General features: G+C 37.5%; 1 protein-coding gene across 4 annotated transcripts; it reads left to right on the top strand.

Annotated features, from left to right (window-relative positions):
- Window positions 1-903: 903 nt before the first annotated feature.
- LOC117295356 (ankyrin repeat and death domain-containing protein 1A-like) lies at window positions 904-27,509 on the top strand. 4 transcript variants are annotated; one of them, XM_033777956.1, is made up of 20 exons: window positions 904-1,180; window positions 2,625-2,845; window positions 5,538-5,828; window positions 7,031-7,081; window positions 11,135-11,250; window positions 12,239-12,337; window positions 12,675-12,773; window positions 13,935-14,084; window positions 16,129-16,254; window positions 18,619-18,717; window positions 19,178-19,276; window positions 19,692-19,790; window positions 20,286-20,294; window positions 20,898-20,996; window positions 22,043-22,141; window positions 22,728-22,826; window positions 23,571-23,663; window positions 25,092-25,290; window positions 25,706-25,828; window positions 26,330-27,509. In XM_033777956.1, exons 2-20 carry the CDS (start codon window positions 2,686-2,688, stop codon window positions 26,392-26,394), a joined length of 2,175 nt encoding a protein of 724 aa, XP_033633847.1. In that variant the 5' UTR covers window positions 904-1,180; window positions 2,625-2,685; the 3' UTR covers window positions 26,395-27,509. The 4 variants fall into 4 exon arrangements, with proteins under 4 accessions (XP_033633847.1, XP_033633848.1, XP_033633849.1 ...); XM_033777957.1 differs by lacking the exon at window positions 20,286-20,294; XM_033777958.1 differs by lacking the exons at window positions 904-1,180; window positions 2,625-2,845; window positions 5,538-5,828; window positions 7,031-7,081 and adding an exon at window positions 8,564-8,789.
- Window positions 27,510-27,879: the final 370 nt, after the last annotated feature.

Raw genomic sequence — 27,879 nt, 5'->3', positions numbered from 1 at the left:
TTGAAACTTCAACATTTGACGTGCCGGTGTTGCAGGAGATTCACTGTGTACAGACTTGTTCTGATAGCGCCCTCTATTGAATCATCCTCCTTCAGTCCATGTTAATTTCCCATGGTGTGACCATGTGTGTCAGAATCTCCAGGGGACAGATTTCCCTGGAACACCGGTGTCAGATGCAATCGTGTCCGCCATGCAATACTGTCCGCCCCGGACACTTTTGTATATGCAATCGTGTCCGGGGCTATGCAAAAACCGTCCGGTGGACATGTACATGATTGTACATGTATGTGCGCGCGTAAAGCGAGCGTGCATGCACGGAACCTACGTATATGCAGTATGAATATTCACGTATTTCATGATTGCAACGAATACCCAACGGCCGAACATTTCCCATGTCATTCATGACTTAGCTTGTAAAAAAATGGCGAACGTGTTCCGTCGACAAATGGCGTTTAATTTACTGCAAGGACGGTTTTGCACGGGGGTGGACACAACTACATATGCAGCTTCAAAGATGGAAATGTGCAATAAACCCGAAATAAACTTTAAAAATGCCTTAACTGAAATGTATTTTGCTTGTCTGCTTATTGCATGATGTTGGCTTGAATGATTCCCTATACAAAACGTTTATACCATGCTCGACACGGGGCAGCGGGTAGGGCTATACCCCCGTCGTACCCAGCACCCCGATCAGCGGGTAGGGCTACCCCCTTCTCACCAAGCACCCCGATACCATGCTCGACACGGGGCAGCGGGTAGGGCTACCCCCGTCGCACCCAGCACCCCGATCCCATTATTTATCAGCGGGTCTATTCTAAGGGCTACCCCCGTCGGACTCAGCACCCCGATCCCATTGTTTATCCTTTCTGAACATATACAAAGGACATCAAATAGCATGTGGAGGTCGCCCATGAACCAAACAACAAACTACGAGTTTGGCAATGTTTGGTAACATATCCCCTTTGATTTGTGGCAGGGCCTTGCCTTTGCCCTTATTGAGATAACTACAGAGCTATTTTTGTCAGAATATCACGGAGTTCACTGCACAAATACCATGCAAATCAGAGCACAATTTACAGAGCAAGTCTGCCCGGAAAGAAGCATAATCCACGGCAGTGACGATCTCGCTTGTACCCCCTCCGACCGTGGTCTTTGCCCTGAAACTCGCACTGAACAACCGGTAGGTATTGTGTTATTTATTTGTACGTTGATGCGACTACCATACAGTGTGCATAATATACATGTAGTTGACAAAAAAAATTAACTGCAGTGGCTGAAAGCTGTTCGGTACTGAATGTCAACTCGCAATATTGTTTTTATCCATGTAATAATTAGCCCACACATCCTTTTAATCTCTGTAAGCTTTTCTATTCCAATCGAGGAATGAAATAAATCTTAACAAAAACCATAGAGTTGAAACCTACGGCTCTCTTGAGAACGAACCACACCTACTCAATTAGAGTTATTTTTATTAACACTAATAGGAAATAATGTCTAGTCATGTGTGGCACTTGGGCCATAGCGATTTCAATTCTTGTTTCTCGCAAATAATGTCTTCGTTTTGATTTAGGGAAGATAAATTCATTTAAAATTCACACTCTTAGTGACGAATTCCTTGTCACACGGGCTGATATGACCACAGTGGTCATTTCTCTATGGACTGGGATGACAAAGCGTCACAATGGCCCTTTTCGAAAACACGGCTTCGGCTCCAGACTCAGCTGCGGCTAGCTTGGCCCCGCGGTTGTTTTAACAACTGCTTGCGTAAGTGCTCGTCAGGACTTCAGAAGAATGAACGAAACCTGAAGCCGAATCCAAAGCCAAATCAGTGGATTTTAAAATGGCTTATGGTAGTTGAGAAATATAATGTTATTGTGGACAGCAACGAGGGAGAGGAAAACGAAGCAATCCGGGGAGTACACTGTAACTACGGGCCGAGTTGTATAAGTGGTTAATACTACAGAACTTACAATCGCGAAGTTGTGGGTTCGAATCCGGCCAAGCCAACCGCTGATTTGACAAAAGTGTACTTTGATTGTTTGTGTCCGATCTTCAGCTCCCTATGATATCGTTGCACTTTAGGATCCTGCCGAGTCACCAACGTAAACGTAAACGTAAACGTATAATTGATTTGTGTAACTAATAAGCGTTAAACCAATGTTTGAGAGAGATTTGCTGTTGCTAGATCACCTTCTTCACATTATGTCAGAAGAAGCATAAATTGATGCATGATGGGAAGTAAATATTTGACTCGAATCAGTTTGCTATCGGCATACTGCTACAGTTTACAATCATCTTCCAACAGACTGAGTTTCCATGACGGATCGCGTTCGATTCCACGAGAAGAACATAATCCCATGTCATTTAATGGCCTCCGTAGGTAAGACATTTATCGTTGTTATCAAATTGGTGCCCTCTTCACCCTCCCTCCTTCACCCCCTCCCCCATGAGTTATAATTGTCTTCAGCGTGTTTATATGTGTGTGCCATTCATTATCAATATGAACACCATGCCATTGCATGGACAATTAATTGATTTGTCAGTGATATTGATAATCTGATTGAGTATTCCTTGTATTTTTTATTGTTGTATTTTTTTATTTTTATTTTTATTTGTAATTAAAGTTACCTGACGGTGCAAAGGGACAAGGTCTACAGATTCAAGTAGACTGATATAACAGTCGCCATGGGTTGGTGGAAGCGATTTCGACACAAGAGAGGCGACAAGCATGGAACGGGAGTGAAATCTAAACTTTTCGGCACTCTGTTTTGCTGTTTCCGCTGCTGTAAACATGGTATACTACCGGGGACCAAAAAGTACTACGAAACACACTATGTCGGAATTGGTAAGCCTGTTTAAATGTAATTATCAAATAAATAACGGTAGGATTCAAAGTAAAGTACCACACGTTCTGTAAAATTGTCAAAGACCATTATTTTTTACTTGGTTAATCCCAACATGCATAAAATAACGAATAGTAGGCCTAAAATTATGGGGGCAATTTGGCTCAATTAGTCATCGAGGTTGCAAGATAATGTTATGAATGAAAAAAACACCATTGTTGCATAAAATTGTGTGGTTTCAGATGCCTGACAAAGTCTTCTCAGATTCAACCCCCCCCCCAAAAAAAAAATAAAAAAATACGTTACTTCAGAGGAAGTCGTTTCTAACAATGCTACTATCAACATCTCCCCATTGCTCGTTACCAAGTGTTTATGATAATTCTTTCCTACAAACCTGTTAGTGATGTTGTCGAGTCCCTGTTTTGGATCCAAGGGGTCCGAATCTGTTAGACCAATAAGAGATTAATAAGGTCAATCAACAGTAAATAAAATAAACGCTTAAAGTCACCTGGAAATATACTTTTTTTTCCAACCATTAGAATATATGTTTCTGAACAATAACATAATTTTGTTAGCAATTGTTTTTAACGATTTATATGTTTAAAATAAATAAATAAAGTTGTGTTGGGGTGACTCCGCCTACTCCTTTTGTGACGTCAATCGAGGCAGACTTTGCCTCGTTCGAACATCGAACACATGTACGTGCAATAACATTCAAGTCCTAGTGGTGAGTTTGTACGTTTCGAAAAAGGTTTTGTTCTTGCATTTTTTCGGCAATGTCGACCAGGTGTATTGCTGCTGGATGCAGCAAAACAACTCAAGATGGGTTCAGTTTGCAAAGTGGTCCGGTCCGACGTCTTTTCCAGCGCTGTGCAACAAACACTTCGAGCCGTCGTGCTTCGAGAATCCGGAAAACACTACACATTTTGACATGAAGAGAAAAGTTCCAACAATTTTTCCAGCCAGTGGGGAAGTCGAAGAAGGTACCTGAATGACATAACGAACCTAAAGGAGCATTTGCTTAACGTGAAAAAAAAATCAGGTATTGTTTCAACTTTGAGGGCATGTTTTTTAGCTTGCGACAAGCGTCACTATCTTGTGTCGGCACTGCATGCGACTCATCGCGCCTCGATTGACTTCACCCACAGCGCCATCTCGGGTCGGGCTTATTTTCAAATTTGGTAATAACATGGAAACTAATTTTGTTAAACCTTAGTTAATTGTTTATTCATATTCCACTCATCAAAACACATATTTTATTGACAAAAGCTTTATTTTGACAAAATACCACTTCCAGGTGACTTTCAAAACGACAATTGCTCATTCCGCCTACCAGTATAGTCTTATGGTAATTCGTTTTTTAAAAGACGTTTTGAACATTAGTATGAGATTGTCGGGAAGTTAAAATTCGCCAGAATGAATATTCAAATAAACAGAGACGTCTGAATGTGTCCATAAGAGCAAGAATCAGTCCTTGGTTATGATGGGTCCAAAGTGTATACGCACAAGACTTGGTTTGGTTCCAGTGGAAGGAAAAGGGTCCGCTCGTGTCAGAAGTTGACAAACTGAATAGTGTGATGGTTGGGGTCCCCCCACCCACCAGGATTGACCAAGATAAAACTTACGAAAACACATTCAGACGCAACAACTTCGTGTTCAGTATACTTTACACCGTTTTGCTTTAAAGTAACAAGTTGCCGAGTGGTGAATCAAAAAGTATCAGGGACCAAACGCTGACCGTTATGAGCAAAGTATTAGAGAATTGATGACCGGGCACACACGCGCCTCAGGACGATTTAGCCAAAACGAAATAAGTACATAGAAACGCACCCCTTCTCAAAAATTCATCCTTGTGGAGCATTATTTTGTTCTTCCCTACAATAAACGGTTTCCCAAAGACTTTGCACGGTGTTCATGGGAAGCCTTAGAATTCATCTATATGGAGTCATAATATTATTTTCATTTTTTTCTTCATTGGTCTCCATGAGGTTCCAAAAATGAGCATACCCACACAATTATAATTTATTTATTTCCTCAAAACCTCCAAAAATGGAGAATACAAAAATATATACAATACGTAAATAAATAAGCATCATGCCAAGAACGCCCTTTGGTTTTCAAGACATTTTTTTTATTTTTTATTTTATTTTAATGAGGCCTACATTATTCAATTACTAGCTAGACTCATTCAATTACTAGCTAGACTCTTTAAACAATTATTATTAAATGTGTCGTGGAGTTTTTCCAACCAGCACAAATATCAGGAATTCATTATCAGAAATTCATTGTTAGGTCCGAGGACACCAACCAGTAATTCTATGCGATTGTCTACAACCCAGACATACGTTTCTTTGTGTGTACAGAACATAATACGCAATTGTTGTTTAATTATGACTTACAATATGCTTTGTTCTTAGCGGGTTAACCTATATCCCCTGAACATTGTGTCTTAAAACAAGTTGATTAATAACATTAATATACCTGAGTGATGCACAATTTGACAACTATTTGAACTACATTCACCTAGTCATGAGTAGTAACTATAGCGGATATAGCGGTACATCCCTCCCAACCATAGACGAGGATGGAGATGATACAACAAACTCAAATTACCTGCAACTTCCACGAGTTGGAGGCTCTGAAGTCAGCAACCCGACAATAGAACCACTAACACTTTGGTATATTCTTCATCAGATCCGAAGTACTCCAGGAGTTCCGGCGGTAAATACATGGATATTGACGGTGAGTTGAGGATCAGGACTGACAGTCGAGTTGTCTTAGCCAGAAACTATGGTTCATTCCAGGATAGGTCGAGTGGGTTCCGGGAACAGGGGGAGAACCAAATTGATGATTGGAGTAGATCCAGTGAATACCGGACCGATGGCCTAGCTACTACTACCGTGAATCCGAGGTCTGTGTCTTCTGTCGATAGAGTCAAAGCCAGGCTTCGACATCGGCATGTGAAAAACAAACACAAGCTCAAAGGTGAGAAACCAAGTTTTCCCCTCCCCCATCTCTCTCTCCCTCAAATCAAATCGATTAACTCAAACAACGATAAGACTAAACTATGCTGATGACGATGACGCTGACGACATGGAACAGCAACGACGACGACATGAAACGACGACAACAAACAAAAAACAACGAAAAAAAATACTTTAGAAGAAAAAAAGTTTCTCAAATCGTTAACAACAGCAAATAGTCAAGACAAAATATTTGATGCATTCGCTTCATGGAGTCTATACTTCACCTTGTGGTTATAGTTTGCGTCATTGCATAAAAAATGCTGTCAATTATTTGTTTCTTTATTATACCCACACAGGCAAGATCTTTTTCATTTTGATTTTCTTTTGCAATAAACACAAAGTAGAGAGGAAACTCGTTCACAACACACTATGACATTCTATAAAACACCACATTAAATGCAGACATAAACCTTGTCTTCTTTAGAAAGACGGGCGGGAACAATCATTTTGTTTTTGATGCAAACGACGCTGTGAAGCGTCCATATTGGCCTCCAATATTAAATTGTGAAGGGTTGTGGCAATAATAATGGCGAAATAAAAGATGGCACATGAGTTGTGCTCCACCAATTAATTTACAAGGACAAGGGGGTGTGTGGTATATTAATCAAGTAATAACAATTTTTCTAGGTTTGATTCGAATCGTCGGTTTCTTGAAACCTTGGTTCGGGGTTCGAGTCCCGAAGTCATAACGTAATGCGATCGCTGTGTTGTATAGATAACTGTGTTGTAACGTTGTTATGGCACGTAAAGGCAGTGGACACTATTGGTAATTACTCCAAATGATTGTTAGCATAAAACCATACTTGGTAACGAGTAATGTGGAGGGGTTGACGGTATAAAACATTGTGGGAAACAGGTCCGTCTGAAGTTGAGTAGTTTTCGAGAAAGAAGTAATTTTCGAGACCTCAGATTTAGAATTTGAGGTCTCGAAATCAGCATCTGAAAGCACAAACAACTTCATATGACAATGGTGTTTTTTCTTTCATTATTATCTCGCAACTTCGATGACCGATTGAGCTTAAATTTTCACAGGTTTATTATTTTATGCATATGTTGAGATACACCAAGTGAAAAGACTGGTCTTTGACAATTACCAATAGTGTCCAGTGTCTTTAATTACCAACCTACAACTTATTGTTTTTCATCTCTTTTTGTTTAAAGCCGAGAATAGTCACCTTACAGCAGTGTCAGTCACAAATAAAGCCAGTATTTGTAAGTTAACTACACTCTACTTCCTATCCTAATGGCCATGTCACACCAGGATATTTACAGGCAACACGTTTCAGTCTATTAATTTTGGTTTTTACCCATACACCGATGTGTGTTAGCACTGTATACTCAGTACTTTCCCCGAGACCTGTGAAAAAATATCACAGGCATGTTATTCGGGTGGGATTCGAACCCACGACCCTTGCAATGGGAGACTTTCTGGGACGATAGAGGGCAGCAGACTTACCGGGTAAATCCATTGTTCTCAGAATTATGCGCATGTTCAGAACTACGTAGACAATGGAAATTTACCCGGTATGTCTGCTGCCGCCTAGCGTTGGAAAGTCTCCTATTCTAGAGCAGTGTCTTACCAACTAGACTACCGAGGTTGCCCGGTAGCTAGAGGCAGTTCGAATCCTATGTTTTGGCAGCGGGTACCGCAACGATATAGATGTTAATTTGCATCGGGGATAAAGAATATTAATTTTGGTTTGTACCCGCACACCGATGTGTGTTAGCACTGTACGTTTCAGTTTATCTCAAAGAATACAATCAATTCACATTTGAATGTTAACGATTTTCAAAGTTGCCTGTAAAAGTTGTCTCATGTGACAAGGTCCTAGGGCTTCATTTTCTTTGTTATCAACTTGTTTTTAAAGTCATCTGGAAGTGGTATTTGACATCAACATGCGTTACGTGTATACAGCCTATATATATGTGTATGGAAAGGAGTTTAATATTCTATGACCTAAAAATGAAGGCCCTTTTGTTGTTGTTGTTGCTGTTGTTGTTGCTGTTGCTGTTGTTTTTGTTGTTGTTTTTGTTGTTGCTGTTGTTATTGTTGTTATTGTTTGTTGTTGTTGCTGCTGTTGTTGTTGTTGTTGCTGCTGTTGTTGTTGTTGTTGTTGTTGTTGTTGTTGTTGTTGTTGTTGTTGTTGTTGTTTTTGTTTTTGTTGTTGTTGTTGTTGTTGTTGTTGTTGTTGTTGTGTTTTGCTTACAAGGTAACACCATTAATTGTTCAGTTACTGCATTTATAAAGTAGAACACAATTAAAAATAATAAAAGTATATAAACACCAAAAATAATGAATAAAAACAAAATACAAACTTCTTATAGACAACCAATGCCCCTTACCAGTGACCCTTTTTCCTCCTCACGTTACCCTTTTCCCCGAATAACTGTTTGATACGTTATTTATGTTTGCTCGGTGGAGAATAAAACTGTGCACCCATCCAATATAGGCTAACATCATGGAGCAATAGGAGGCTACCATTACTTGGCGAAGCTTAAATAAAAGCAAAATTCCTTCTTTTGTCACTCCATCACTTACTGAGGATGATGCCCACCGAAGGAGAAACGCTCCTTTTCTTATTCAAATTGTCATGACAACGGAGAGGCTATTTCAACTTGTATAGGGGGGAATTACGCTTTGTCCAGTATATAATAGAGGGAGGATCCCTCTAAATCAGGTTGGCTTGTAAATGACCTATGGTATAATATAAGTCTTGGAGGTTGTACAGACATTGTTGGTTGGAGTTTGTAAGCGTCAAGTACTGCAGGTTCAAGCGAGGAGAAAAATTCACCTTTTGATACTTTATTGTATTTTCAACCTTGCTCTTCACCATGGTGCAACAAACTCAAATTTCATATGGAGGAAAAAAGACCAAGAGGCAATACGGGAAGGTGTACGTCTCAGTATCAGCGGACGATGGTAAAGTCATAAAACCGGTCTGTTTAGGACGGACAAAAACAATGTGTTAAGAACAAATCCCGGAAAGATTTCCTTATCCTGCCACCACGTGTATCCTCATTTTGACCAAAATGAATATCTTAATTGAGTAAATGGGATACAAATTTATTTCATAACGAATGAATTGATGGCAGAATACGAACATTTCCGGGGAATTCATGGGGTCGGAATATTGTCACTCTCTAACGGCATTGTTATCAGTTTTTTGGGTGACTACGGCACTTTACCCCCTCCAAATACTGACCTTTAAACTAAACCCTAACATTAACCCCGAACCAAGGAGCAATTTCAGCCCCATTTTATTTGTATCCACTATTGTTAAGTTCCTAATGATAAAAATACGTTAACACAAATGATTTAATTGAAGGCAAAATGCGTAAAAAGGAACGACAAGTGATTTTTTCTCAACAAACGTTTTTTTCTCTCGATATTCTTTGTAAGCGTTTCAGTGTCGTCACGTGACCTGTTGATTTTGTACACGCACGGCTCTGCACGCCGCGTGTTCCAAAAGGATGTTTTCCTTCTCGGAATGATAACTCCGACTCCTTAGGCTACATGATAATTGTAACTAGATATTATTTGAAGTGTTTACCCCCACTATTTCTAAGTTCTGCTAATGATAAAAATACGATATTAAATATAATTGAAAACTAGATTAGTTAAAAAAGAACGGCATGGGATTTTTCCTAAACATTCTTTGTCTTTTTTTTTTTAAATATAAATTCTTTTTCCTTTCGCTCACAAATTCTCTCAATATCTTCAACTTCCTCTTGTGTAAATTTGCTCGCACAATCACCCCGACAACTTTCTTGCATTATATTATTTAGATTATTATGATAGATGTTTTGGTTATACCGGGAAACAATTCAGTGGGCTAAATTCAGCGTGACGAAGGCAAATAAAAACCAACTTTTGAATCAGTGTTGATTTTACAACATCCTTTATCAAACTCGAGTGTTATTTAACGTTTCATTAAAAAACACCAAATACATTTTCAAGTGTTTCTTTCTTAAACGAATTCCCGCAACCAGCATTATTACAAATTTATCCTTGGTAATCGCCGATCCAAAGCCGAGAGGTTCCCAGTCCTTTGTAACAACCGTTAACACGATTATTGGTACAGGGCGCCAATCTATCCACGCAATACCGTACCGTTTACCGAGTTGAGCCAAATACACCTGTTGAACTGTGAGTAACCAATGGATTATGTACCCGTGCGTTCTAACGGTGAGAGGTTGGCTAGAAACGTTCATAGAGGACTGGCTGAAATTTTACTAACAATAGAACAAACTGCAATGAAGGTTACATTGAAAATGCTGCATTTAACTGGTTGTGAATTAAATGAACGGAGCTGACCTGTTAGGCATTTCATAAGTAGATTACCATACTCGACGAGTTGAGGGCTGTTACAAAGAGAGTGCCTTGTTAATTTCTAGGCGAGTAGTTTGCAGTTTTGTCAGCGTTTTAAAATGGTTGTTTGGCATTGGAACAACATCAGTGTACGGTCGTCGGATTTGAAGTAAATAGTTTGCACATTAGTCATGTCGGACTCGGGAGGGCAGAGATTTGACTTTGACTCAGAGGATGTGTGTAAGTATAATAGATTGCATTGTGTGCCATGTGTGTTGTCACAGTGTAGTGTGGAGAATGGTGGTGCAATCATGGAGGGTGGTGGTGCCAGTAACTGGTTACAGCACGGGCGGGATGTAATTTCCATGGCTACGTGTACTGCGTGGTCAATGTACATTTTGTGGAACAAGTTGTTTCAGTCGGACAATCTGGTGTTTTGGTGTAATACGCCAGCATGGAGGTAGAAATTTATCGTCCATGATGCGAGGGAGACTCATTTCCCTGCAATAATATTTATGGTTTTTTTTGCAACAGCTTCAAATTCTCTATTTTGTTCCTACAGTCTGAGGCTGTCATGCTTGTAGAATTGTCAGTGTGTGATTTTAACTTGAAAACACTTCTGTGCAGCTGCAGCTAACCATCTTGTTTGTATCATCCATTTACACCCATTTTACCAAACAATGAGACATTGGAAGAAAAACAAATATGTCCCCTTAACAAAAAGAGGTGATTCTGGGGTTGTTTAATTTTTGTTTTCATATTTTGGCATCCCCATCCTTAAAATATGTACCACACCCCATCCCATTTGGCAACCTCAATCAATTTATTCCTCCACACTACCAATACCCCACCTCATCCCCAACTAACCCACCCCCAAAATAAATATAAAAAAAAAAAAAAAAAATCTAAGCGTCAAAGAAATATGTCTTAGCTTTTAAATTTTTGTTTTATTGCAGTACTTCCCATTGAGAAGAGGTTTCATGAACTTGCCAGGACTGGAAATCTTGAAGAAGTTAACAGATTTATCAAAGAAAAGAACACAAGTCGCCTCAATGTGAACTGCATGGATGAGGTAAAGAAAGAAATCCGAAAAAGTCATTTGTGAAATTATTTGCATCGCAATTCAACTTGAATCAACTAACATATAAAACAAAGTAACTGGTAAATGTTACATTGGTGCTGATTTTATTCCAGGAAGCGACTGAAATCTTAATGATTTCTTTTATGTCTCTCCACATGTACAAAATAGTCGTCTACATCGATCAAGATAAATCTACAAAGACTAAGGCAAAATGTGGAGAACTTAAAAACAAATCAATCAAACTGGTGATTAGAATTAGATCGAGATAAACTGTTATACACATTTGTAAAAATAAATGAAAACAGAAAAAATGAATGCAAAATTGATATTAAATAAATTAATAAAAAGTAAATAGTTCACGCATAGTTTGTGCAAAGAGTTTAAAGGCATTATTTGTAAAAGTACACACATTCTTTGAACTGCGCTTTAGATATGTGCTAATTTGCATAACAAAGTGTTCATTCCTGTAGCAGCTGTGGTACATCATGGAGGAGGTACATGTACATGTGATAAACAGCTGTTTAGATGGAGGAGACCTGCATATAAATTCAAGGCTGCTCAATTACCTACGCACACCAATATTATACCAACTCTCCAACACCCACCATTTCATACACCCACCAACTATAATGTGTTTACATAAAAAAAGTCCAGGTTTATTGTTGATAAAATTTCATCTTTTATTTGAATTTTGTGGAAGCTTTGAGTTAACGTTTTGCTATTGGACTGTAGTTTGTCAGTTGTGCTTTTTATTTTGTTTTAATTTTAATGGATTGGGATTTGGTTTGGCATGTGCTTCAACTGGTGGGTGTCTGAGGTGACCATTTATTAATATACAACATAATCACAAAGTTACTGATGGTTATGTCTTGCTGGGACACAAACATTATAAGCATGCCCGAACCAAACACCCTTTACACAAAAACTTTAGTCTTGAAACTTGTTGATAATTTAATTATTTTCTAAATCTTTTGTGCAGAAAGACCGATCGGCTCTTCATTTAGCCGCAGGTCAAGGTCATGTGGAGGTCATCAGGTCATTACTGGACGCTGATGTCAGTGTTGATGCAGCAGATAAGGTGAGATTTAAACGGATTAGATTCAGTAGATTTTGAATCCTTTCTATATTTTCAAGTTGGTGACAAGCCTAGCTATATACCATCCCTTTCAAGCCTGGAATAACACACATGCCCTGGAGGCAGTGGCCTCTGTTGCCCCTAGTCATGGCCTGGTGGCCCTTCAGAGTGCCCTAAAGGGCTTTGCCCTCTCAAGTTCCAGGCCTGCTCTTCCCAAAAAGTATCTCCGTCTGGGTTGAATGGACACCACATCATTCTCCAAGTTCTTTTTTTTTTTCTAGAAAAAAAAGCGAAAAGATTTTAAAAATTAAATAATAATTTGTTCCTTTTTTCTTGACAGTTTGGGATGAATGCTATGCTATGGGCAGCATGGTTTGGTCATGACCAAGCAATGGAGGCTTTAGTGATGGGCCAAGCTACAGTCAAATGTGAAAACAAGGTAGGCTCATAATATTTTACTCAATCGATCTCGATATTAACTTTAATTATTAAACTGATCGATGTGATTTTCATTGTTGCAATGGTGGCATTGATTATTGAATTGTTTCTGATGTAGAATTTAAGATATTGACACTCTTGGTTCAATACAAATACTGAATGTTCATTTGATGTTGAAATTTACAATAAAAGTGGCTGGTGTTTGTATTATATTGAGTGATGACAGATTTATGATCATTATTATTTCATTGATTTTGACAACGGATTGTGATATGGGCTAATGAAATAATAACGATCTTTGGCGTTGAATTAATTTGGATATTGAATTTCTGATTTTGATGGAATTGATCAAGACATATTCTATTAATTGTGGTATCTTGATTATTGAATTGATTCTTCTGAATTGTATTGATTTACGTGATTGAAATGATGTTCATATTATATTAGAATATTTGATCAATGAAATGCTCATTGAATTTACAATGTAACTCATTGATGATAATTCAATTTGAACCTTTCACTAAATCTTCCTTTTTAAAGACAGTGGACACTATTGGTAATTGTCGAAGACCAGTCTTCTCACTTGGTGTATGTCAACATATATGCATGAAATAACAAACCTGTGAAAATTTGAGCTCAATTGGTCGTCGAAGTTGCGAGATAATAATGAAAGAAAAAACACCCTTGTCACACGAAGTTGTGTGCGTTTAGATGGTTGATTTCGAGACCTCAAAATAATTCTAAACCTGAGGTCTCGAAATCAAATTCGTAGAAAATTACTTCTTTCTCGAAAACTACTCTTTTCTCGAAAACTACTCCACTTCAGAGGGAGCTGTTTCTCACAATGTTTTATACCATCAACCTCTCCCCATTGCTTGTTACCAAGTACGGTTTTATGATAATAATTATTTTGAGTAATTACCAATAGTGTCCACTGCCTTTAAAGATATTTTATCTTATTATTTAAATGATCATGTTTATAGTTTATCCATACACCATTGGTGTAAACCACTGTACACTGTTGGATTGCAACCCACAACCTTTGCCACTCTAGAGCAGGTGTATTACCACTAGACCACCAAAACGCCCAGTAAAATTTAACATCTGTTGAAAATTATTTAATGTAATGATAACACTGAATATTTGTTGATTGTGCAAACAGCAAGGTCTAACTATAGTTCACTGTGCTGCATCCCGTGGACACATCAATGTCTTAAAATACATCGTTGAGAATCATCTTGAAGAGGACAATATGGAATCTGATGATGAGGAAGGAGGGATATTGCCAAGCATCGGAGCGGTTGGTGGAAAGGTATGTAAATAGTATTTGCCTGAAATGCACTAGCACGGCCAGGAAGAATATTGTCAGCTGAGCAAGCACTACTCAGGATCTGTGTACTTAAATACTTACATCGTTTGAAGGTAATGATAGGGAAAAGCGTACCTTAAAATATTAGTTGCTGAGGTGGTGCTGTAGTTTTTTAGAAATGAGTACAACAATGTCATAAGAATACAATTTTACATAATAGTTAGCTAATAGTTTTCATCTCATGACACCTCCTGGAACAAAAAATATTTTCATTACATTGTTTTACTCATTTCTCAAAAACTTCAGCACCTCAGCAAGTAATATTTTCAGGGAAGCTTTCTACCACCATAATCTTCAAACTCTGCAAGTTTGATGTAAATCTGTGCACACTCAAGCGGTGTACATCATCACCTTGATTGTTCCAAGCGGTTTACATCACCTTGATCGTTCCAAGTGGTGTACATCACCTTGATCGTTCCAAGCGGTGTACATCACCTTGATTGTTCCAAGCGGTGTACATCATCACCTTGATTGTTCCAAGCGGTGTACATCACCTTGATCGTTCCAAGCGGTGTACATCACCTTGATTGTTCCAAGCGGTGTACATCACCTTGATTGTTCCAAGCGGTGTACATCATCACCTTGATTGTTCCAAGCGGTGTACATCACCTTGATCGTTCCAAGTGGTGTACATCACCTTGATCGTTCCAAGCGGTGTACATCACCTTGATCGTTCCAAGCGGTGTACATCACCTTGATTGTTCCAAGCGGTGTACATCACCTTGATTGTTCCAAGCGGTGTACATCACCTTGATTGTTCCAAGCGGTGTACATCATCACCTTGATTGTTCCAAGCGGTGTACATCACCTTGATCGTTCCAAGCGGTGTACATCACCTTGATTGTTCCAAGCGGTGTACATCACCTTGATTGTCCAAGTGGTGTACATCACCTTGATTGTTCCAAGCGGTGTACATCACCTTGATTGTCCAAGCGGTGTACATCACCTTGATCGTTCCAAGTGGTGTACATCACCTTGATCGTTCCAAGCGGTGTACATCACCTTGATCGTTCCCAACGTTGGTCGATTTCGCGCTGTGTACGAGACAACCGGCGGGTTGGAGGGAATTGTTTCTTGTTCGTCTGCTTATTAAACAATGAATAGTCCGTTGTAATAATGTTTGAAGATGACAACAGAACTTTGAGAAGAGGAATAATAATTATACAAGGGTATAACAAAACAATTGTTGCACGTTGTGACTGGGGTCCATGGGTTTTGTGTACCCTCGAGGGAAAATGGCACCCTTGGCTTCGCCTCGGGTTCCATTTTCCCCCTTGAGTGTACAAAACGTCATGGACCCCGTCACAGCATGCAACAATTGTATATTGTGAAATGTCAACGTTTCTTTTCAGTGACACCAAACACATTTGCTGGGGGAGGGGGCAAGTGGGGGAAAAATTAAGTTTTTGTTTTTGATGGGAGAGGGTTTGTTTAATGTATCAAACAATTCATTTGTGCACCTTTTCACTTTGGGGGTAAAGGCAAGGTCTCAAAGTGGGTGTGGGGGGGGGGGGGGGGGGCTCCAGCACCTCTTACCCAACCCCTCTGGTTATGCAACTGTGCATTGGAATATTGTTGTTGAATTGCTCTTGTTTTTTATAAAGGATTCAGATCATCCTTTGTTGCGGGGCTGGTCAAATTTTGTTTAACGTTGTAATGGTTTGGGCAAATTCTAAGTTAGAATTCACTGATATAAGCTTACCAGAATAAAGTCCCCAGCCAAAATACTATCTCACATGTGCGATCTGTAACTTGTGTCCTGCTTATTTCTGCTTAGCAGAAACTTGTGTTACATAATTTTCTGCTTTTAAAGCAACTTTATGAGATTGGGCCTTGGTCTCACTATCTTGTTTATGGTTCCAAGTTGGGCAAAACATTAAGTGGGTTGGGCTGGAGTTTTATCACTGTCCTAGCTTGGCATTGTTGTCACCCTTTTCTTATTGTCTGTGTCATTGTCTGCACTTCTTTCATTACACTCTCATAAAAGGTGACCGGGTTATTTGGTGCAGCTGCCAATTTGTTAGGCACAAAGACGAAAAAAGATGAAGAGAAAAACAAAAGCCATAAGATAAGACCAGAGAGCTCCTTCATGGAACAGCGAAACTCCGCCCAGGTAGGGTCGACAAAGGGGTAGCTTGTGTTATGGAGGCCGCTTTATATATGCCACATTATTAGGGGGGTTATAAAAGTGTTGTGGATCTTAATTTTATCCCAAAATGTGAAAAGTTGTTATGTACAGATACAGAGGTTTTGAAACCTGTGAAAATTTCTTGATTGCCATGACTTGCATTGTGTTATAAGCAGTTTCTGGAATAATACAAAACAAAATCATAAAATTCAGGAATTGGGAGTTAAGTGAGTGGCATTTGTATGATGGGGACTTCAAACACAAGAAGACCATACTGTCAGTTTGATGACGGTTTTAAAAAGTTGACTTCATTTGTATTGAGGTTTAACAGAGAACAATCCTTGAATAATCCTCATAGACAGAACATGTTTATGTTTCGCGTGTCTCCTGGAATTTTACTTTCTTTTAGAATATTCTATGGTGAAGAATAAATCTCATGTTAATCAATATTTTTTACCAAACAAAACTGTAGTGGGGAATAATTCATGGATTGTTGTGTGTAAACCTGGAAATGATTTTGATATTCTTCAAGATATTAAAAAGTAATTTGTGCTATTTGTACTCATCATGCATCTTAACCTTGAAGGGTTGGACAGCAGCTTGGATAAACGACTCGGTTAAGAATAATTACGCCTCTCGAAAACCGTCCACTGCGTCTGTCTTCGGTAATTTGAGAAAAATGTCGACGACGCCTTTTAGTTACCTCCATGATCATCTTGCAGTGGGTGGGAAACAGGCGGTACGGGCGCCGGAGCCCAAGCCTAGGTTCCGAGGGGAAGATTCCTTGATGGAAAGAAAATCTCACTTCAAGGTAGTGCAGGCTCATGAATGCATGTTGCACATCTTGGAGAATTAAAATATGCACCGATGAATCTTGGAGATTGCGGTTTGACTTTGGATTATGTTTGAGGTTTCGGCAAATCTGCATGATAAACTTTTTGTCATGAGTATGATTTGGGGATATTGAATGCTCAATTCTTAATTTTACTTTTATGCATGGTGAAATATTTAATTCGTTATTAATGGCACGGTAAAAGTTTGATTGTTTACTTTGACATTTATTTTGCTGGCATTATGCATTTGAATTTTTCATTATTTGGGATATTCGTTTTGTTAGATAAAAATGCACTTTTTTTAATAAGAACTCTGTGAATTTGAAGTAACTACCTGGTCATGCTTTGTTTGTACGGTGTTTAAAAATCTATGACCATATTATGTTAAACCAAGTGTGCATACATTTCTGTCTATGCACTTGTGGTTGCTAGGATTCAAAAGAATGTTGAGTAGAGAATGAGGATATGAATGTGATGCAGTGAGTGCTCAGAGTGCATAAAAGGTTTAAACATGGGACTTGCAGAGAGTAAAGACCCCCACTTCCCTGTCCACCCAAAGTATATCAATTAGGGTTGTTGCATTTCCATCAGAAGAATCATAAAGATGGCTTTCTAGGTTGTCTTAAGTTTTCCATAAACCACGGAACAATTTTGCATGTAATAATTTTTCATTCATAATTTTACTCATTTTGGTAAAAGGAATTTTGTTTAAAAAGGTCTTGCTTTTTGTATGATTTATATGATTTTCCTTGATTTTAATTTTATCATTTGGTAGTGGTCTCATTTTTATGGAGGTCTAATTTTCTAATAGGTTGAGACTTCAGCAAAAAGGAGGTAAAATTACAAGTCTCCAGCATTAGGTTCAAATGGTGTCAAATGCCACTGAAGTCTCCAGCATTAGGTTCAAATGGTGTCAAATGCCACTGAAGTCTCCAGCATTAGGTTCAAATGGTGTCAAATGCCACTGAAGTCTCCAGCATTAGGTTCAAATGGTGTCAAATGCCACTGAAGTCTCCAGCATTAGGTTCAAATGGTGTCAAATGCCACTGAAGTCTCCAGCATTAGGTTCAAATGGTGTCAAATGCCACTGAAGTCTCCAGCATTAGGTTCAAATGGTGTCAAATGCCACTGTGAAAAGAAATCTTTTCAAAATAAAAAAGGGCAATATCCATTTTCAAACATTTCTAACATCAACATTTCCATCGTGGTAAAGATGAGAAATACACGACCAAAGGACAAGAGTTTGACCAAAGAAAGTAAACAGCTAAATGAAAAATGAAATGATTGAAATGTGAGCATACAGGTTGATAAGTTGATTATGATATCTTAACTAAAATCCTACTAACCTAATCAAATGAATCAGAACCACTTCAGTAGGAAACACTTTCCACACCATGTACTTATAGAATGAATACTTTTGGATTAAATTGAGGAAGCTTATTTTGTTTGGATTCTATTATCCATATTCTTCTTCTGATGTTAATTATATTATTTATACATGTATATTGTTTTGCAGGGAAGCAAAACCCCATTACATTTAGCTGCTGAGAATGGCATGACCGATGCTATGGATTATCTCATCAGTGCCAAGTGCAATAAACTGGCTAGGACCTCGGTGAGTACAACCATTAAAATGTTTCTACTTTCTCTGTAACAATTTACAGTAATTCAATAGACAGTTAAGTTTTGCATAGGGAAAAAAGATTCTAGTTTGAGTAGGATTTGAAACTTTGCATGGTGGAAATACGATATGGAAAGATTTGCGGTAACACCATGTAATGACTATCTCTAATGAGTTGGGGGGTTCTAAAAAGAACTGTTGGTTTCAACTCGAGGTTTTGATCAGTAGGCTCTGATCGTCTTCTGGAGAATCTAATTTGTTTGTTCCCTTACACCAATGTGTACGAGGCACGGTATAGTACTTTAGAACTTTCCGTGAAAAAAAAGGCAAAATACAACGAATGATCTATTCCAATGGCAGTTATGACACATATTTGTCACACATCAGTTTAGGAAGTTGATTCAAGATAACATTTTGTGTTAATATTTTTTTGGTTAAATTTTAAATTGTGCAGGATGGGTCTACAGCTCTACATTTAGCAGCCAAGAGAGGACAGATTGACATGGTTAACCTTCTACTAGTTCATGAGCTTGAGGTTGATATCAGAAATGAGGTAAGTTAATGCTGCAAACTTGTTTCACCATAGATTGTAGAGCCATAGTCAGACTGCAGCACTTGCAATTTCAAAGATGTGGGCTCAAATCTAGCCAAGCTAAGTGCCGATTTCACATTGACCAGTACTTTGTTGTCTAGTTACTGAATTACTATTCATTTTTTTAAGCAGTTTATAACCATAGAGGTTAAACCAATGTTTGCATGGTGGATATTGGCTGTTACTGGTGTTTATGTCTCCTTGTGGGTCCTTTGCTCTGTTTCCTTGTTGGGGATATCTCTTATATGCTTAACTGGGCAAATTTGAAAATTCACTTAATGTTGTTAATATTTGAACTAGAATAAAATTCATTGTGTGTTGTTGATCTCTTTGAGTCTTATATTATGTAATGAACCAACTGCTATTTCATGTACAGGAGGGAATGACTCCACTGCTGTTTGCTGCTGAGGAGGGACATGCCAATGTAGTGGAGCTACTTCTGACTCATAAGGCTGGGTGTAATGTTAAAGCAAATGTAAGTCTTATCTTTGGAAATTAATTCTTTAAACTTAAACAGCGACTTTCAAATGTTTAGCTCATAGATCAACGTACTCGAATGTTTTTTTTATTAAAAAATGCATCTGTTTTGTAAAGATCAGGGCCCAAGTTCAAAAATAAAGAGTTGCTTAGCACAACAACTTTTCGCTTGTCAGAGTAGGTTTTCCAGTTAAATTGTAACTGATATCCTGCTAAGTTTTGCTTAGCAAAGAAGTGTTAAACCATATTTTCTGCTTCAGCAACTCTACGTTGGGCCCTCGATCAACAGCACAATAAGTTTTGAGGTTGTTAATGAAATAATTGAATATGTGATTTATTTATTTGGCTAAGGAAATTAAATTGCCCGTTTTCTAACATAATATGATTTTTTAAAAATAATTGTTGAAACTTCAAGAGTATATTTTTTAATTTCAAGAATTGAAGTGCTAATAATTGCTGTGTTTTCTTTCCTTAATGTCTCATGGCTTCTCAGGAAAAAAGGGTGAGTCATTCTTGAAAATGTAATCATTTTTAAAGAAGGGCCTTTAGATCAAATTTAGTTTGTGATCCACTCATTTTCCAAATGTGAAAATGAAAAAAAGAAGAATTAAAAGTCCCCTAGCCTTAGGTAATTCCTCCAAATTAAATTTTTGTCTATATCCCGAAGAGGTATGAGGTTGTGACATTTCGATTATGTGTTATGATTGTCATATTCTTGTTAAGAAAATGTAATATTTCTTTTTCAACTATGGATGAGTTAGTGAGTTGTAACCCAATAGAGACCATTGTATTGGATCTCCGGTTGAAGTTAATAATTATTAAAATGTATGTGTTCGGCTTGTAACAGCTAGCTGTACCCAGTAAGGCTGGCACAAAAACAAGTCACTTGAACTTGTCTTTATATCTTAATGACTTGTTTTTAGGGTTTATTCGGGGACACTACAGGTGGAAGCAGGCAAACCAGATAATATTCCATTATTAACATTATTGCATTCTTGGCATCTGTTCAACCCTTGATAAAAAAGATAAGTAAATCTGGTTGTGTTTGCTGCCAGCAATGGTATCTGAAATTTTTCTAACTTGATAAAATTGTCCATGTCCACAGAAAGAGATGGCTGCTATTCATTTTGCTGCTCAGAATAATCACTGCTCGGTCATCAAAGTATTAAGCAGCTTCTCAACTGATCTCGATGCAAAATGTCAGGTTAGTATAGAAAACGTCATTAATTGATTCACATTTTAAGACCTGCTCTGAATTGGCAGCCATGGCTACAGCTGCGACTGTTGCTAAGGACGTACTATGACATGACAATCCAGCAATAGCCGTAGTCATAGCCAAACTCTTTCCTTTTTTCACTATAATTTGTATTAAAAACATAATACTTGTATTTTGTAGTTTTGGGCTTGAGTCCTGACTTGGTTTTTTTACCAATTGTATTTCTTGTTTACCATTTTGTTTTCTATATGTGGCCAAACTTAAAGGCAGTGGACACTATTGGTAATTACTCAAAATAATTAGTAGCATAAAACCTTACTTGGTAACGAGTAATGGGGAGAGGTTGATGGTATAACACATTGTGAGAAACGGCTCCCTCTGAAGTGACGTAGTGTTCGAGAAAGAAGTAATTTTATTTGAATTTGATTTGGAGACCTCAAGTTTAGAATTTGAGGCCTCGAAATCAAGCATCTGAAAGCACACAACTTCGTGTGACAAGGGTGTTTTTTCTTTCATTATTATCTCGCAACTTCGGCGACCGATTGAGCTCAAATTTTCACAGGTTGGTTATTTTATGTATATGTTGAGATACACCAAGTGAGAAGACTGGTCTTTGACAATTACCAATAGTGTCCACTGTCTTTAAGTGTTGAAAATTTTTGTTTGCTTTCCTAAGTCAATTTTTCAAACTTTGTTGCCACAAGCTTAAAAATGTTTTCTTCATGAAGTTGTCTTTGCTTGTTACGTTTTCTTACTGATGGCAATACTGTATAACTTGTTGTATATTTGCAATATTTTCCCTTAGACTATAAAGGTTGCTGATGAAAGGGTTGGATGAAAACTATGTCTGTGTACAGGTTCAACTATGACAACTACATACTTGTTGATTGTTTTCGGATTGTTTTTATTTAAACTATGTCTGTGTACAGCTTATAATAACCCATGACTAACACAAAGCTATTGATTGTTGTTATACATTGTTTTGAGGGAGGTGATTGAAAACTCTGACTAACTAAATACTTTTCGGTTTAAAGGGAGGTGACACTGCCATTCATCTGAGTTCAGCAGCAGGACATCTCGATGGTTTGAAGACTTTAATTTCGAATGGAGCTAGCGTTAACATATTTAATGATGTGAGTAAAAGGCCTGTAGCCCTTCTGTTTGTGATTGGTCAAAAGATTCATTTTCTCTCTGTGATTGTTTAAAGCCATTGGACCCTTTCGGTAAACAGTGTTGTCCAAGGCCCACACTTTGTGTACCACAACTTCTATATCAAATAACAAACCTGTGAACATTTAGGCTTAATCGGTCATCGGAGTCGGGAGAAAACAACGGAAAAACCCACCCTTGTTTCTGCGCGTTTCGCCGTGTCATGACATGTGTTTCAAATAAATCTGTAATTCTCGTTAACGAGAATTTATATTGTTTTGCTGTTTTCTCAAAAAGTAAAGCATTTCATGAAATAATATTTCAAGAGAAGTCTTTCACCATTGCCTTCTGTAAACCCTGTAAGTTATTTGTAAATCGGTGATTTTTTTTTTTTTTTTTTCTGTTCCGAAAGTGTCCAATGGCTTTAAAAGATTATTTTCTGTTTGTGATTGTTCCAAAATATTATTTTTCTGTTTGTGACTTGTTGAAGTATTCTTTAAAGGTTTTAAACAGTTATAATATTAACTAACAAATGAATTTCTAGTGATCTGATATTTTATTGTTTTGTAGAGAAAGCGTCTTGCTCTTCATGTAGCTACAGAGAATAATTTGACTGATGTAGTGGAGCAGCTTCTGTTAGCCGGGGCTTGGGTGCATCAAGTAGACAAGGTACACATTACAATAGGTTGATTGAATTAAAGAGCTGACCCAAGGTTGAACAGCTTCTGTTAGCCGGGGCTTGGGTGCATCAAGTAGACAAGGTACACATTACAATAGGTTTATTGAATTAAAGAGCTGACCCAAGGTTGAGCAGCTTCTGTTAGCTGGGGCTTGGGTGCATCAAGTAGACAAGGTACACATTACAATAGGTTTATTGAATTAAAGAGCTGACCCAAGGTTGAATTAAGGTGTTGGGATTCAATCATTTTCCAATAGACAAAACTTGTCTAACATTTGAAGTACATAATCTGTAACTACACTGAGATAGTTCAGTTGGTAGAGTGCTATCCCGTTAATCTGGAGGTCGCAGGTACACACCCCACTCTAGTCATCATCATTTGAAGTACATAATCTCTAACCACACTGAGATAGTTCAGTTGGTAGAGTGCTATCCCGTTAATCTGGAGGTCGCAGGTACACACCCCACTCTAGTCATCATCATTTGAAGTACATAATCTCTAACCACACTGAGATAGTTCAGTTGGTAGAGTGCTATCCCGTTAATCTGGAGGTCGCAGGTACACACCCCACTCTAGTCATCATCATTTGAAGTACATAATCTCTAACCACACTGAGATAGTTCAGTTGGTAGAGTGCTATCCCGTTAATCTGGAGGTCGCAGGTACACATCCCCCTCTAGTCAAAATCATTTGTTAATATATGTAACATATTTTCCTCAATTTGTTTTCCAAGACTGGTAAGACAGCTTTAATGATGGCTGCTAGAGCAGAGAATGTTACAATAACTGATATGATTATCAAAGCAGATAGATTCTTCACTAAAAGGGTAAGCTTTCTCAACATATTTTTAAGAAAGTAAAACTGCCTTTCTTCAGATTATTATGCAATTGCAGTGTATTTCATCAAAGTGTATTTCAGTATTTTCAGCATTTCATCAACCATTGAGACCACACCAGCTTTTTTCAGAGCCAAGAAAAGAGAATTACACATGGTTGTGCCCGCAAATTTGATTTAAAAAAAATATTTTCTCCCTAAAATTTGTCTGATTGTCTATTTTTGTGGAGTATCTCAATCCATACAGAAGGAGACATTGGGGATGTTTTAGCAACAATTTGTTCTTTTACTTTTTTAATGTGTCATTTGAATTTGTTGTGATTTCTTTACTGACAATTTGTTTTCTTGAATACAACTAATTTACCATTGCTTACTTTTTACTTTGCAGTTCATACTCACTGTATTATGTAACATGTATCAACATTTTTCTTTGTGTGATTTCTGCCAAATATTTATTCTTCACCTTAAATTGTTTCCAGTTTGATTTGTACATCTCCTGGATAACTGCATATTTTGCTTGTACTTGTTTGTGCTTTGATTTGATTGCAACATAATGTTTTTATGACAATGTTGCTCATTTTTGTTGAGTCACATTTTCAACTGTGTTTCTACTTTCTTATAAATGATATTTATGTTCGTTGAATACCTGCATTTCTTTCTGTGCATTTGTTTTTGTACTTGATCAATGACTGCCATAAAAACTTGATATGCATTTATACATTTTTATTTTCGTAATAACTTCAGATATTGATTTGTTCTGATTTGTGTATTTGTCACATCTTCCTGGTCTGCTTTCAAACTGACTAGATGTACATATACCTTCTGTCATAAGAAAGGCTGACAGCCTTTTTTAAATATTTTATCCTGAACCCTAATTGTCTGTTAGTGAAGGCAGTTAGTTATTCCTCCTATTGTTATCCATTTAACTTCATGTTCTTATTACAGAAATTTCTATCTGTTTTTCTTTCTTCATAATTTGTCATTTGCTTATAATTTCACCCATGGTGTATGTTTTGTGAAACAAGTTTTAGGCCTACCTTACCTTAATAAGTTTAAGTTGTTTAAATTCTTTTTTTTTTCGTTTTTATTCCTTTTTCATCTACATATCTCTCCATAATGACTGGGGTTCATATGCTCTCATTACTCTGTTCCATATTTGTGTGTGAATTTTAAGTTTTATTTCATGCATTATTACTGAACTGACTACAATTACATAAACTATGTATGTTATACTTTTTGCCAAGTCATGTTAATCAATTGCAGATAGGCTTATTTTTTATGTAAGTAGTTTTTTTCAGTCACTACTTTGTTGTTTATAAATTAAAATAAATATTGAAATAATGTTTATTCTTACTGTTAAAAATGTTTCCCTCAAAGTTCATCTCAAAATTAACCCAATTTTTAATTTTTTTCCCTGAAGAAAAACGAAGGGCGGCCCTACAGGAGGGGAAAAGAACAAATTCAGTTCCGTAAAGAATCGACGGAGGAACAGCGTCAGATGAAACCTATCTTGTGGAAGCTAGCCACTAAGCAGCTAGCCCAAGACGATGCCACTAGACTTGTCTTCTACTGGGGCTTCTCGGCTGAGCAGATCAAAGCAGTGCAGTCACAGTATACAGGTAGGCTGGGGACAATGGTAGATGGGAGGACTAGGGATAAGTCTAGGTAGGAGCCTTTACTTATAAAAACAGGAGCCTGCTCAGAACCCCTGCCCCCCCCCCCCTCTCCAATTGAGAAAAATATACAAATAAAAGGTTCAAATAAACAACCCCCTGTCACCCAAACTATGTCTTTGCTTTTGTTTGGCCTCCCAAATGTCTTGTTATGCCACCTCTTATAAAAACTTGAAACCAAGTTGTTAAGGTTTGACATTATGAGCTCATAAAGGAGCAACTAAGAATATTGGGTTGATGGTGTCAGGTAAATTGAAACAATATTAATAATATTTTATTGTATCCAATAAATGAATAATTATCTTTATACATGTATTGTGAGAGATAACTTATCAAACAACTTTCTTGAAATTGTTCTTAGGTCCGAAGAGTTGGAAGGAGCACACATATCGGATGTTGTTGATATGGTTACACGGAGCAGAAGTCAACCCAATGAAGGGACTGTATGAAGGATTAGTCGCCATTGAAAGGAAAACTCTTGCAGGTAAATCAAATAGAGAGGGCTTGAATGGGGGGAGGGGTTTGTTTTTATAAAAGCCGGCCTGGATAACAAAATGAATGAAAACACAATGTTTATGAAGGGTTGACTTGCCCAAAATGTTACACTAATTATAACATGCGTACCAAACTCTAGTATACCCGGTTATTTGTTGTTGTTGCTTTTAACAATATTTTTATTCTTGCTGTGCTCGAATTTTCTCCTTTGTTTTGCCGAATTTTGGAGGGCATGCTCATTTGGTTCGTATGCCTGGGTGTTACAACTCAAGTTATTGGACTGATGCTTCGACCCTAGCAGAGTCTTTTGAACAACTTCTGTTTTAATATGAAAATGGTACACCTTTGTTAAGCATTGAGCTTTTTGGCTGATTTCCTTAGTTTTTTAGGTGAAGGGGATGTCACCTAGAAAACGTGTGGAAATAAAATTAGTTATAGTACCTGTTCCACGTTGAATAAAAAGTAGCATATTATTTGTCCTTTATTTCAGAAAACATCAGGAAGAAAGCCAATATGAAGCTGGATGGGAAAGGAAGTGGATGTACTGTATCATGACCTTTTTATGACCTTTGTGACCGTCATATGACCTTTGTGACCTTCATATGACTTTCGTGAGCTTTATATGACCTCTATGACCTATGTGACCTTCTTGAATGCTGATTTAATTAGCTCTTCCAATTTGCCCATGTGACTATTTGTAAAACAAACACAATGGTAATTTGAGACCAAATCAAGAATCTTCCAAACTTGACACAAGTATTTTGATATCTTTATTTAACATACATGTAATTAATTTAATCAACATTTACTGTAAAATTTCATTGTTTAGAATATCTTTACTTAACAGGTGAAAGAAAGTTTTAAGATGTACAATATTATCATTATCTGTCGTAACAAATTTTATATATTTAAACCAACGTTTTTCTTGTGTAAAAGTATAAGCCCATATAGAAACTGACAAAACACCTGAAATTACCTTGTTGAGTATACGTACAATGTTTCTTAAAAGCAATCCCGAAAGAATAACTTTGATCGAGAAGTTGTTTTCGAAATCCACATTTTGACAAAATTTACACAAAACTGAAATGTGATTTGTCACATGATTTAAACTTTTCAAGCGTTTATAGTGCATTTCATTGTTCGAGTCATAATTATTAGCAAAACATTTTAAATGCATTGAAAATTGACGTCTGGAACGCCCATTATCGGCGCAATCGTCTCGGGTGCCTAAAAACCCAACATGTGTTTTGGGTTCCCGAAACCGTCACCACATAATTTGGGGTGCCTGAAACCGTCGCCAAATGTAAATGGGGATGCCCGAAACAGTCACAAACTGTTGGGGGAAGATCGAAACTGTCACAGACTGTTCTTTTGGGCTCGGCATAGTTTTCAAATGATAAATTGATTCTTTGGATTGCCGTAATTTGAACTCTTCGCGCCTCGTTATGAAATCAAGACACTGTTCTGGAAATATTCAACGGCGTTTTTCCCCCACCTCTCTTGCAATATCAACCAAATTCTGGAATCTAATACTTTTCTAGAGAATATCACCCATTTACAAAAGAAACTTATTTGTTTTTTGCTTGTCACAAATTTGTATCGTGTCTTCTATTTGTGTTTGTATATATTTGTAAAATTAATAAAATATTTATTTAATGGATTCAAAATTACGATTGTCTAATTGTTAAGTTGTGTTTTTTTAATTGGACTCGTCCAAGTGTGTTTAGGCCTACATGTACTCATCAAAGCTCGTCATTCTTACCGGAAGATTAACTTACTCATCCAGCGTAGATGATTGGCACAATTCTTGTTGATGACGGCTCTGTCTGCGAACTGCAGAATTACATGTGTTAATATTTACCGTTCTCTGCTCGCTGAAGTGCCGAATATCTTCATAATTATATGATTCGTTTCTCAGATTCAAATGTTTTTTATTTTTGTTAATTTATTATTATTTACTTCTAACCAATGGGGTTTTCAGACGAATGATTTCCGAATATGCTTACTATGTAAATACATTTTCTACCATTTTCTTTCTTT

The sequence above is a fragment of the Asterias rubens genome, chromosome 10, assembly GCF_902459465.1.
Source record: "Asterias rubens chromosome 10, eAstRub1.3, whole genome shotgun sequence".
Taxonomy (NCBI): Eukaryota; Metazoa; Echinodermata; class Asteroidea; order Forcipulatida; family Asteriidae; genus Asterias; species Asterias rubens.
Note: the sequence above shows the minus strand (reverse complement) of the source record. Positions and strands in the feature narration are given on the sequence as shown.